This window comes from Doryrhamphus excisus, chromosome 17 (assembly GCF_030265055.1).
Source record: "Doryrhamphus excisus isolate RoL2022-K1 chromosome 17, RoL_Dexc_1.0, whole genome shotgun sequence".
Classification (NCBI taxonomy): Eukaryota; Metazoa; Chordata; class Actinopteri; order Syngnathiformes; family Syngnathidae; genus Doryrhamphus; species Doryrhamphus excisus.
Genome location: NC_080482.1, coordinates 5,102,363 through 5,116,107, shown reverse-complemented (window position 1 = coordinate 5,116,107; position 13,745 = coordinate 5,102,363). Strand labels below are relative to the sequence as shown.

At 39.2% G+C, this 13,745-nt stretch overlaps 1 protein-coding gene across 6 annotated transcripts in view; it reads right to left on the bottom strand.

Annotated features, from left to right (window-relative positions):
- oxr1a (oxidation resistance 1a) overlaps positions 1–13,745 on the bottom strand; it is a 114,256-nt gene that overhangs the window by 67,330 nt on the left and 33,181 nt on the right. For 5 of the 6 annotated variants that reach the window (XM_058053872.1, XM_058053871.1, XM_058053874.1 and 2 more), the window contains exon 1: positions 13,487–13,527. The exons of the other annotated variant lie outside the window; for it this stretch is intronic. In XM_058053872.1, the coding sequence (XP_057909855.1) occupies positions 13,487–13,512 (26 nt within the window). In that variant the 5' untranslated portion in view covers positions 13,513–13,527. Of the gene's footprint in view, positions 1–13,486; positions 13,528–13,745 lie in introns of those variants that run through there. 6 annotated transcript variants of the gene reach the window in all.

Here is a 13,745-nt window from a genome sequence, read left to right as displayed (position 1 = left end):
AAACAGACTAAGACATTTTATTTTCTACCCGGCTGTTGTGATCTGACCTGGGCCATGAGGTTGCGGTATATTCGCTGCCTTGCCAAATTGGCATGGCTGTGATTATCCGACTCGACGGGGATCCACGTGGTTTGGCAAAAGATGCATAAACAAGAGTAAATTTGAGGCTAAGTCAAAACACACTTATCACACCGCTACTAAGACGGATTAGACTCAGGAAAAAAAGAGGCTGCTGTCGCAATACCGTCTTTTCATCCTCTCCTTTGCTTTCCATACCTTGCCTTGCAGCGGCAGTTGCATGTTTTTTACAGGGGGAGGGGTTTTTACATACAGCCTCAAATAGGCTATATAAAGCCTGTGGTGCTAAAATGGGATGACGTCAAAGTCAGTGCTGGCAGCACAGTGACCATCTGACAGTAATGATGCTTTAAGTGTCGCCACGGTCTGAATAGCGGTTATGTAACTTTGCATTTTGTACTTGCTTATTGTTTTGTGGCTTTCAAAAAGTCTACCAAAGTCAAATAACCGTCTGTAGTTCTGCTCAAGGCAGTGGGTTGCACTTGCACATTTCAGAGGTGTGTTGTTTGTTAGCCTGCGGTAGCAGCATTTGAATCTTCATTCACATTATGAGACAAAAAGATGGCTTATTCATAGAAAATTCCGGAAAAATTGAATCAACCAAAGCTCGCAAGCATTGTTGAATGCAGGTATTTATCTTCCTTCCCTTCCTTCTTTGTGCTGACCACAACATCAGTTCGGTACTTTCTGAGAAGTAGGATTCCTTATTTATAAATTGAATATGTTTCTAGTTATAGCATAGAAAATCTGTCGAAAATCTGTCAAAAATCTGTCAAAAATCTGTCAAAAATCTGTCAAAAATCTGTCAAAAATCTGTCAAAAATCTGTCAAAAATCTGTCAAAAATCTGTCGAAAATCTGTCGAAAATCTGTCGAAAATCTGTCGAAAATCGAATGTGTGTTACCATAAATGTGTTCCCTAGTGGAACTGAGACAGACAGGAAGTGACATTGGGGCTTCACAGTTGAGTTTGAGCTTGTTGTGGGTTACGGCTGCAACAGTAACCAATGTTACAAGCATTGTTCCAGCGATCAAGTCCAGTGACACCGACTTACTGACACCTAGTGGCCAGTGTCCAATACTAAGTCAATATCTTTGAATGAGTCTTCTGAATGCCTTATATTTGTATTCTACTTAATTTCGACATCTTTATGCTTTAAAATGCTTAATTTAGGGAAAAATATGTAACATTTGCTTATATATGCATATGTTTTGACTACCAATAGGCCATATTTAACATGAGATAGCATGATTTATTAATGTTTTTGAAAAAACGTGATCGTGTGAAGCTGAGTTTTTAGCTGACTGTTAAGTGAATGTATAGCATGTGTTTATAAAACATGACACCATATCGGGGATGGTAGAATGTAAGAGGCAAAATTAACGTTTATCTGTCCAAAATGGGTGCAAGTGTAAACTCCGCTACAGTATATTATAACAGCAATTATAAAAAAACGAATTCCCAGAGATTGCCGACTGCTCTATTCAATTCAGATCCAATTGGTATGAAATAACTCATGACAAGAACATACATAATCACAAAGTAATAACCCCTGCTAATCATGTCATCAGCATCTGTCTACCCATCGGCTATCCATCCATCCATCCGTCTTTAACAGGTTATATGAAAGATCGAAGGAATTGCAATCCCTGCCTCCGCAAAGCAGGGCAATCATTACAAAACAATTGGGAAACTGCGACTATCTTAAGCTTAATGAGAATGTGCAAGTCATGGCTCAGACACCCAGAGAAGGAGGGCAACAACAACCTGTGGCCACGCATGTTAATGAGGCCTTCTATTGCATCCGGGAGCCTAATGAAATACGGCTGAACGTCACCACACTCTGCTCTGCTGTCGGACACCTCCGCATAATGATGTATAGAGCACCACGCCGCATTACACCCATCTGCCCTTGCTAAATGCCACAGCAGCAATTCTGTGTCACGGGGTTATTGAGCAGTTTTGACCAATGAGGCTTTAAAACTCCATGTCAAAGTAATAGGAGCTAAAGGCCATTGAAAACACTGACACGAGGTTGAAAGAAAAGGGATCACGAGCTACATGGATGTATGTGATACAAGTGTATTGACTACAGCTTTGGGGAGTCTTGTAACTTACTATGATACGTAAATTAATGCACAGTTTCAAAGGCATCTGCAGATAACATACAACACTAATGTACTGACGTTTAGGTTTAATGTTTTGAACTTGGTCTAAGAGCACAATTCTGGTTTAACTCCTACAAAAGTCGTACAATATAAGCTTTCCATTTGGCCTACAATAGAGATCACCCCATTGCATTAATGCATGTGGTTATTGCTTTCCCTTTTCTGTGAATTATAACGGCAGTTAATACCAACTAGCTAACAATGCACGTCATTGGGACACAGCTACTTTAAGGCCTAACAAAAATAAAACCATTAAAAAAACATCAACATTGTGTTCCATTTCCAGTGTTTCTGTATATTGTTATTGTTGCAGCTAACACGAAGTACTATATTTCTGGTGGAGTATCACAATGCAATACTGTGAGTGAGTTGACGGTAGCATTAGTTCTCATCAATGGGTTTGTGAAATCAATAATACATTCATTCATTCATTCATTTTCTACCGCTTTTTCCTCACGAGGGTCGCAAGGGGTGCTGGAGCCTATCCCAGCTGTCTTTGGGCGAGAGGCGGGGTACACCCTGGACTGGTTGCCAGCCAATCACAGGGCACATATAGACAAACAACCATTCACACTCACATTCATACCTATGGACAATTTGGAGTCGCCAATTAAGCTAGCATGTTTTTGGAATGTGGGAGGAAACCGGAGTACCGGGAGAAAATCCACGCATGCACGGGGAGAACATGCAAACTCTACACAGAGATGGTCGAGATGGTGGAATTGAACCCTGGTCTCCTAGCCTGAAATCAATCAAAATAAGGCAAAATACTGTAAGTATTACATGTTCATGTGGTCATTACAATGTACTTGATTCATGATCGAGCATGTATATAAAACGATAAAACTTTTTTTTTTTTTAGAGGGTTTCGTAGTCCTAATGTACTGCATGTCTCGAGTTTTTAATATTGGAGATTTTAAAACCAGGCCAATATAATACCATACTTGTTTTTTTGCTGATATCGGACCGATATCAATATCAGATAGTGACGTCCCTACTAGCATGTACCTGTATTGTTGTCTTTTTTACTTCTGACCTATACCTGATATCATTGTTACCATTTACTTACGTGAACTACACCACTTTAAACATAGCGCTAGCCGCAACACAATCCTAATACTTCAATCACGCCTTAAATATTTCCACATTGCATTCATCATAACAGCAGCTGAAGACACTAGCAAACAATGTCTCACCAGTCGACCGACCCTCGAGCCGTGTCTCATTATTCCTCCATCACTTAGCAGCGTGTGCCAACAACAGTACCACACTGCTTCATTTTGATTACAAAAAAAAATGTCAATAAATCAATCACTGATGGCAAAAGGCTCAATACAACATAGGAACTGACATCGACAGGAGCTTAACAGACGAGTCACAGAGGAATTATCTCAACTGCCACTCAGAGTGGGGAGGGTGGGTGATGTGGGAGAAGTATACATCTGGCTTTGACTCCAGGGCATGCTGTTTCCTCCCTCACTTCCCGGGTGTCTATATCGCTCAAGCAACAAAATACGGACATGCACAGGAAACGTGAAAACCGTTCGCCTTTTTTCGTCCTCATCTCGGCAACAAACACACCCCGTCAGAGTCAGCTGCTCAATCACACACAGCCTCCAGCGGTTGATTCACTGGGTACCCACGGGGACCTTGGGTCTGTTACTGCAGTCTGCTACTGTCCCTCTTCTCCTCCTCGTTGCTACAGCCTCAGTTTTTCTCTCGCTCTCTCATTGGCCGAGCGCCTGTGACAGCCGGCGAAATGATTGGTCAGCAGAAGTATACGGACGCACCGTCATGCCACTGGCTAGTGATAGTGCAGTTTGCAGCAATGTGGTCATGTTATCATGTGAGCTCGTTACGGCTACGCAAGAGAGAAGAGGTCAGCAAAAAGACAGAAAGCGATTATTTTCTTTGTATTTCCATTCTACGAATAATATACTCAGTGGTTGGTATTTTACTGGAATCTCATGAGATATAATATGCATGAATAATACGAGAATTAAATGAGTACAGTCATCCCTTGCCACTTCACAGTTCAAAATTTGCAGCTTTACTCATGTTTAAAAAAAAAAAATTAATAAATCAAGCTGTTTCGTGGTTGAATACAATCTATTAATAGTCACATTTATGCATACTGAAACAAATTTTACATATTTTGTTGCCTAAATTTGCATTTCCAAGCATAAAATTAGCAAAACGAACTAAAAAAGATAAATGTAAGCCATTCAGAAGCTTATCAAATGTAATATTCTAGACTTACCACTAGGTGTCAGTTATGTTACTGTCATGAAAATTGTGCTAGATATCATAGCTAGTCCATGTAGCCGTGTAAAAATAAAACATGGAGTGTAGGATAATACTTTACAGATAATCTATTCATAGTTATTCATATGTTGGTTATTGTTTCCTATATCAATACAGATTAGTGTCCTATCGCATTGTTTTGGAGAAGCACTGCTGTATGCACACTCTATAATGCTACACAGACAAACGCTTCCTTACACAAAATAAACAGTTTGTACACTTGAAATCTGCAACTACAACCACTTCTGCCTGATGCTTGCCTCTTTAGGCAAGTTTGATTTCCCTCAAACATTTCCTGGAAGGAATGATAAGGATGCCTGGCTCACTGTGACATCATAGTGAGCAGTGATGAAAAAAACTCTCTGAAACCATGCGTTCAGAGCTATCTAAAACGTCTTTTAGGGTTCACTTCCACATGTGCAAACCTAATTATCCGAAACTTTGGCATTGTTTATCACGAGAATACTACAATGTAACAATATTTATGGGTCAGAAAAGTGGAGCATAAGGTCTCCTTTACGTTTTAAATCATCCAGTCATTTAACAATATTAATCTTGTAGCACTCCACTGTAAAATATATTTGAATTTAAATGGCCACACTAAATTATAATTGGCTTATTAGTCAGGTGTAAATTTCACTCCCCGCTTGCACGGTTGGAATACCGAATGCTCACATTTTCTCAGCCAGGGCTCTCACTTGCAAGGAAAGCACTGACTGGCTGGAGGCACCAACATCTGTCACCACTGGTGTCACTGGCACACGCCAATGAGGTCACACGTCCCTGCTGCTGTCAGGGCACGTCAATGCTGTGGGTCAAGTAGAAGTTAGCATCTGTTGCGATGCCATTATTTAGAGGTTACATGACTCATAGTATATAATAGTGACTTGCACACAGAATTCTAGCCCAATTTCCTCGGTTCTTTTCAAAATTCAACTGTTTTTGTCTACTTCTGCTCCTCTAGACCACACGTCTTTCCTTCCTCCTGTCTGCTGGAAGTTGGCAGCCTGTTTGGCTCAGGCTAGTCAGCCTGATCCCCCCCCTCCCTCCCTGCAGCGGGCACATTTGGCACCAGTTGGCATATTCTGCAACGTGCTGAAATACACTACGCAGCTTAGCTTGAGTGTGACACAGTTAGATGAAGTCCATGACAGAAAATGTGGGCTTTTCGTCATGTGGACGGTGGATGGTTGACACCAGTGGATCCCAAACTTTTTATATTCGCAAACCCCCTTCAGACATTTGACCTGAAGCCGTGTAGCCACTAATGAATTGGAACACCAATATAAATGAAATCTTCAAGATGAAACACATAATAATAATAATCAATAATCATTCAAAACTTACCTATTTGTTGATATGATGTACACAATTTTTTTTTTTTTTTCAAACCAAAAGTCCACTGTTTTACATGACTGAGTGCTGAATCATGACTGTGCTAGGATACACCGCAAACCACATTGGTGGTTCTTGAAATTTCAAGTCAACCCGACATATGGGTCAAGCTTTGGGCTGCCAATTACGGTGGTGTATTTGTCAGAAAATCTGAAAAAAATATCAAGGCAACACAGCATGGATACGTGTTTTGACAAATTTTCAGCCATTTGTGGGATGTCCGATTTTTTCTGCCATCAGTGATGCGACACATGAGGAGGACACAGAAAGATATAGCTAAAAAAAATAACATGTTTAGAAGCTGGAGAATGACGAGTTCCACAATGGAGAGTGACAGTTTAGACGGACATTGAAAATGAAGACAAAGCCTCTAGCACTTTCAGAGGACGGTGTCGGCCCCGTAAAGAGACTACCACACATCACAAACCATTAGAAACTACACAGGATGGAAGTGCATGTGATGGGTCTTGATTACTTGACATTATTTTAACAAAACAAAGTGAACTTTATTTACTGCATACAGCCCAAAACCTGTGTACAAATAGCTAACTGCTACCACAATAATAACATAGTATAATACATCAATTCTATTAAAGCAGGGGTCTCAAACTCTATTTACCTGGGGGCCACTGGAGCTAGGGTCTGGGTGAGACTGGGCCGCATCAGGTTTTCAAAAAAAACCCCAAAAAAAACGCATTTATCAAAAAAAGAAAAATGAATAAACTTTGCTTTGGTTCCGATTTTCTTCAAGAAAAGCTCTGATAAAACATTCCACTGTTCTCAAATATCTTAATTTTTTATTTTTCTACACAAAATAAGATGAAAAATAAATAAACAAATCAAGAATAAAGAAAATCAATCAATCAGTAATAAATAAATATATATATTAATAATAATAATAATAATAAAACGGCAAATAATAACAACTTAAGAAACCACATATAGTTGGTGGGTAGACAAATTATTTTTTTTCTGATTAAAATGAACAAAGCATTATTAGAGCCCTGTAGACATGACAAAACACGACTATAGTCACATTTATACTCTTTTTATTTACAACATATTGCGCAACTGCAGGGTCTTGAGACACATGCTAACTCGCAAACTAGAGAGCTAGCGACCTAAACGGTAGCCTTCAAGTTATTTCCTTTAAACTTAAATAGCCAAAAACTTACCACTTCCACACGGATAGGGAGGATAACTATTAACAGTTATTTAACCTTTAACATGAACATAAATCAAACATAATAATTTTTTCTGGGTACATGATACCATACAGCATCCATATCAAACTTGCGCGGGCCGCACTAACATTAAACTTTCATATCAAGACGGGGGCCTCAAACTAGTATCCTGCGGGCCACATTTGGCCCGCGGGCCACGTGTTTGAGACCCCTGTATTAAAGCAAATATTCTGCAAAATCTAAAACGTTTTTCTTTGCGGGTTATTGTGTGTAACTACTCTATACAAAGCATTGAAAAATGAGTATAATAGGTCCCCTTTAATGAATATCACTGACTGCAATTACTTGCATGTATTTAGGAAGTAGAAATACATGGGAAAAATATTTTTTAGTGCAAAATGACGAATTAACAGAATTTTACTGTACAGGGCTGGGAGTGATCCCACGCCCTCTGCCTTAAAGGGCAGCAGCTGTACCATTACACTTCCAGGAACTGACGCCTCCTGACTTGGCGCTGTATGCCTTATGGCAGCAATGCACATTCTTTCTACATTTGCCAAGAATACGCCCCTTTGTGGAAACGGGGGCCCAATGCAAACTGCCCCTGTGCACACAACACACATGTAAACACATGCCTGCTAGCCCACTAAAATTAGCTCTTTGTAAAAACACCTTTGGGATAAACTAGAGGAGGATGATCAGCAGACCCCCCGAGTACAACAAAGTCTTGCATTCAAATATGCACGCAAACACTTGACGACGCCGAGGCCGGGCTGTGTGATGCATAGACTAAACCTGACAGTCAAATGTGACACAAAAAGGTTTTGACAGCTGCACGTGGTCTCAGCTGCACGGCTGTTAGAATACAGCTGCAGGCAATGCTATTTCATTTAATGAGATTATTAATTTTCTTCTCACCAGCAAGGTGCTCTCTGCTTGTTAGTTTGATGCGAGAGGGTTAAGGGTGCAGTGCAGGGAGTGTATATATTTTATATCATCAGTAACACCAAACTGTGTCAGCATTTTATCAGTAAAGGTGTGTTCAACGTTACAATTGTGCGGGTGTATAAATGCACGCTCTAAATTAAACTGACAAGAGTATAAAATGCGGTATAACATCGATCTATGTATTGCCTTCATGCTGCACAAGGGGGGGGGAGCCTTCTATAAAAAGAAAGTCACATAACCATAAACATTTTGCGTGTGGATGCACTTTGGATTGAAGACATAAAATGCAACAACTCAGCCAAGATGATGGAAAAGCATCATTGTCATCAATTGAAGCAGCAACATCTGCATGAATAAGCACGGGATCGTAGACGTAAACCTCATCTCAGCTCACCTCAACTCAAACCTTTTTCCATGTGATGTACTCCCGAGCAGTCACATACTGACAGCTCATGTGCATCAACGTAAAAACTACTGTAATGTATATACATTTGAATGGCAGTACAATAGCTGTGTATCTAATATATAAATAGCCGTTAAAACAAAATGTAGCGAGACTTCAGTGCTTCCCTGGAAAAATGTATCTTGCTAAGGTTTGGTACCAACACAAGTCATATGACCACAAACATAAATCCAGAAATTAATCTTCATGTGATGTAGTGGTAGCGTAGCAACTAAAGTGCTCAATAACAATAATTTGACAACAATTAGTCAGCTTGCAGATCCTTGCGGTCGCCGACGGTGTCAACCTATCATCTGGCTTGCAAGCACATGTCCCCACAATTAAGGAACGAGGCACCATGGCTGCTTGGTTTGTGATGGAAATCGGTCATGTGCTGGGTTCAGAACACATATCGCTGTCCAGGCTGATCAGTACAAATTATTATTAAATAATAATAATAATAATAATAACAACAATAATAAGTGAAGAATGAATGTACACGTTGTTTGTCTACTTATTTACTTAATGTATTTATTCATTTAAAGTATTTATTTATTTATTTTTATTTATTCATTTAAAGTATTTATTTTTATTAATTCATTTAAAGTATTTATTTATTTATTTTTATTTATTCATTTAAAGTATTTATTTATTTGTTTTTATTAATTCATTTAAAGTATTTATTTTTTATTTTTATTCATTTAAAGTATTTATTTTATTTTATTTTTTTTAAATCAATCATTCATTCATTCATTTTATACCGCTTATCCTCACGAGGGTAGCAGGGGGTGCTGGAGCCTATCCCAGCTGTCTTCGGGCGAGAGGCGGGGTACACCCTGAACTGGTCGCCAGCCAATCACAGGGCACATATAGACAAACAACCATTCACACTCACATTCATACCTATGGACAATTTTGGAATCGCTAATTAACCTAGCATGTTTTTGGAATCGGGAGGACGTTTACTGCAGTTGACATTTGTAAAACTAATAAAATCATATTCTGACCCAAATGGGGGGGGAATGCAAATTTTAGAAATACATGAAGTTATAATAATAAGTGAGCCACAGTGCATGTGCAGAAGTTGTCAAAAGACATCAATTTTAACACATCTTGGTTTTCTCCTTCACTGCCCACTACTGATGGCTGTAGTGTGCTGATGTGGAACCCTGCTGACACAGTACACATGACGTCAGCTAAACCACTTCACCTCACACCACTACACTACATAATAAATACACAAGCCAGCTTGTGGCCTGTCTTTGCTTCGCCCTTGTCACGGTGACTCCTTCCTCCCTTCTTACCCAGCACCGCCCCCGCTCTCAGTAACCCAATGCCCAACCCAATGCCTTTCTATTTTTTTTTTCATTTTTTTATTTTATTTCATCAGGAAGCGAGTGCAGCAAGATGAAGTAACAACATCTCTTCATTCCGCCTTTCTCTCTCTCTGCCCCCAAGAGCATCTTCTGCCCCACTGCTCTGCCACCATGAATTCATCAGCACAAACTTGCCAAACAAGTGTTCTGACTTCTGCTCCTAAACACACATTGTTGTCGGAACACGCACACACACACAATTTTAAACATTTGGCTCAAATATACTCCATGTTAAGTTCATCCACTCTGTGATTCAAATCACTTTTATTTACCTAATTGACATAAATATCCTGAGGAGGAATGAATGCTGATGCCAATGAGCTCAAGGTTGGTAAATAAATCTTTTTGTGTATGTGCTGTGTAAATGAGTAGTAGCTGATGGCAATTTTGTGAGTCCTTTCTTTGAACGTTACAAAAACATACAAGATAAAACATATTTAAATGCGCATCCACACACCAAATGATCTGTTGGGTTTGGCACTGAATAAAGTTGCTGTGGTCATACAATCTGTTTGAGAAGCACTGTATTATCCATCCATCCATTTTCTATACCGTTTATTCTCATCAGGATGGCAGGGGTATGCTGGAGCCTATCCCAGCCGACTACACAATGTGACTAAATTTTGACTAAACCTTGTTCATCTTTTTAATAAAGATATTTCAAAATAACACATTTTAGAGCTGTAATTATAACACAGGATTACTATTGCAACGACACATCATCAGTAGGGTCAAACTAACCTGTCTCACGATGGTCTAAACCAGGGGTGGGCAAACTACGGCCCGGGGGCCACATCCGGCCCGCCAAGTGTTTGAATACGGCCCGCCCAATCTTTCCAAAGTATTTCATTTAAACTCAACATACAACCTGGCATCATGGCCTGAGCCAACCTTTTGATGGTTTTATCAATTTCGTTTTTTGACATGGTCTGTTGTTTACAAAGTGCTCCTGAAAAAAGGGACACAAGCACATAATAATAATAATAATAATTATTATTATTATTAGATTATTATAATTATTATTAGAACTATTATGATTATTAGAATTATTATATTAATGTTAATTATTATATTAATTATATATATGATATTATTGTTATATTTGCATATTTTACATAATAATAATAATATAATAATTATTTTAATTTTATTGTAATTATTATAATATTTTATTATTTTTAAAATATTTAAATATAAATATAAAATGATAAATAATAATAGCAGATTGCATGACAATTTTACAGATACAATAATACCAGGTGGACTGTTACGTGTAAAATATATAGTCTGCCCCCGCGTAAATTTTGGCATATCAATGCGGCCCGCGAGTCAAAAAGTTTGCCCACCCCTGGTCTAAACCCAGCTCACGTTCCCTATTAGTGGGTGAACAATCCAACGCTTGGTGAATTCTGCTTCACGATGATAGGAAGAGCCGACATCGAAGGATCAAAAAGCGACGTCGCTATGAACGCTTGGCCGCCACAAGCCAGTTATCCCTGTGGTAACTTTTCTGACAAAAAGTAAAACCATGTTTTTCGCCAAAGTTATCATCTCATACCGACCCATTCCTGGACTGGAGTCAAGACTTTTATTTGACTGGGTGATGGATGGCAGGAAGGCTTAACTGCAAGTTTATCGCTAGCCCAGTGTATGAGGACGGGTTTCCAAGCCGTGTTGACAGGATATAAGATCTATTCGGCTGTAGTCTGTTTTTGTGGCCGCTAATAAAGAATGATTTGTGTATTTTCCAACATGTCTCCTACTGATTCTGATAGCATGAAGTGTTTTGACTTAAGATATGTTTCATTTCTCCTTGCATCATTTCGAAAGAAGATTGTATGCGGGCCTCTTGGATCACTTTTTATCTGATCAAAGTGGATTAAGGAAGAGTGGTTCGGATTAGATGTGTGTCACACGCGGTCTATAATTAAGGACATGAAACCCAGTAACTAAAGTTATCTGAGAACTTTCTTGTAAGTGTAGTTAGTGATTGCGTAAGAATGACAAAGAGCTTAAGTTCCACTAAGACCTGCAGAGAAAGTCCCACAGGGCTCTTAACATTGTCTAGGTTATCAATTTTCGATTGATAACATTTCAAATCATTCTTTGTTCTGCAGGTTGACTTTATATAGACACACATACAAAGATCGTGATAGATCGTGATTGGCTCCAGCCAAAGAAAGGGGCGTTTCCTCACTGACTCAAGTGATATATAATAATATATTGGGCAGGCAGCACAGATAGGTGAACTCTGATTACATACTGAAGTTCTCAACGTTATAAAGGGTCAGGCAAAATGATCTGATACATTTGTAGGTTAAATAAAAGGCAAATAAAGTAAAGAAACAACAAAGTGTTTTTATTTTCGAAAAGCACATATAATGACATTGTTTTTCGTTTCTTTTTCTTCAGTTGCTGCCATGAATTGGACTGGTAAGCATTGCGCTCTCATTGTCGAAACGTTCATCCAAACCAATGAATCTGTAACTGCAACATAACGAGCGTTCCGTTTGCACTTCAATCTTGGTAGACATGATCCCGTACCAGTACTCGAAACGCCATCTTGTTATGGGTTACCAAACTTCAGAGCTACTGGATCTGTATTGAAACCAAAATCAACCGGCCAGAACTGATTTAACTGATTTTTTGTTTCTTTACTTTATTTGTCTTTTATTTAACCTACAAATGTGTCAGAACATTTTTACTGACCCTGTAGTTTATAAGGTGTGTAATGTTTTGCGGCTCCAGACTACTGGAAGGGGAGGAAAAATGGCTCTTTTGATGGTAAAGGTTGCCGACCCTTGCAGTAGGCCAATCATATCATGGTTGGGTCCACTCCAAGTCTAAAGTCCAGTACGTTTGGCGAGTGCACGTGCACCTCCTCGTTGTTAATGATAACCAACATATTTCAGAATACAAATCAACAGAAAAATCAAGTCAAATCAAAAGTCTATATACCCAAGTACACCCAAACTATTGAGAGAACACATCGAAAAGGCTCGTTAATTAAGATGCAGAATCCATTCCTCCAGAATCAACTTCTGTTTGATGAATGCTTTAAAAACCCATCCCTGACAAATCAAATTATTTCCTACAAAATCCCAGCAATCCTTTCAAATGTCTTCATTCTGCTCCCAAGGGAGGGAATGCTGTGTTTTCAATGTCTTCTTTTGGTCATAAAAACCCTTTTATGATCCCTTAGCTGTACTGACTCAAAGTGGTTTACAAATGATAGCAAGAGTGGGAGTGTTTTGGGGCTTTTCCTATAAAATTATCAGAAAATCAAGTATCGTTATATTGTATATCTTAGGAGTTGGCTATTAAACTGTATAGAGCTGAGCTTTGGGAAAAGCACTTACAGTCCAACAAAAGCTTCGCCATCAGTTGCCTTTTGATTTTTTTGAGTGAGAGCATCAATACACCCAAAAGGCTGTTCCACTATTTCTCTGTAATAGTTCATATTTTCACTGCAAAGTACATTATGCTTGCAGATTTCTTCAAAGCACAGCTTTAAAGTATTATAAAGTACTGTATCTTCGAGACGCCACCAGCGAGAAAAATGTCTTAGCGCTACGAAATGTTGGTACATACCCAGCAGGTTCCAGAGCAGGTTCCATTGACTCTTGTGCAAAAGGGATAACGGAACTGATCCCTCGCACTGCTTAACTTGGAAAGGCATGTCATGTGACCGTGCCCGTATTAGGAGTGTGGGGCACTGGGCTAATTTATTTAGCACAGTAATTGGTATAATTCAAGGCAGGACAATCTGCGAGTTTCCGCGCATGCGCTCTGTGACTGGATGAGTGGCTCGAGTATGTGCTAGTTTCTGGACTTGGGCTCACTGACGGCC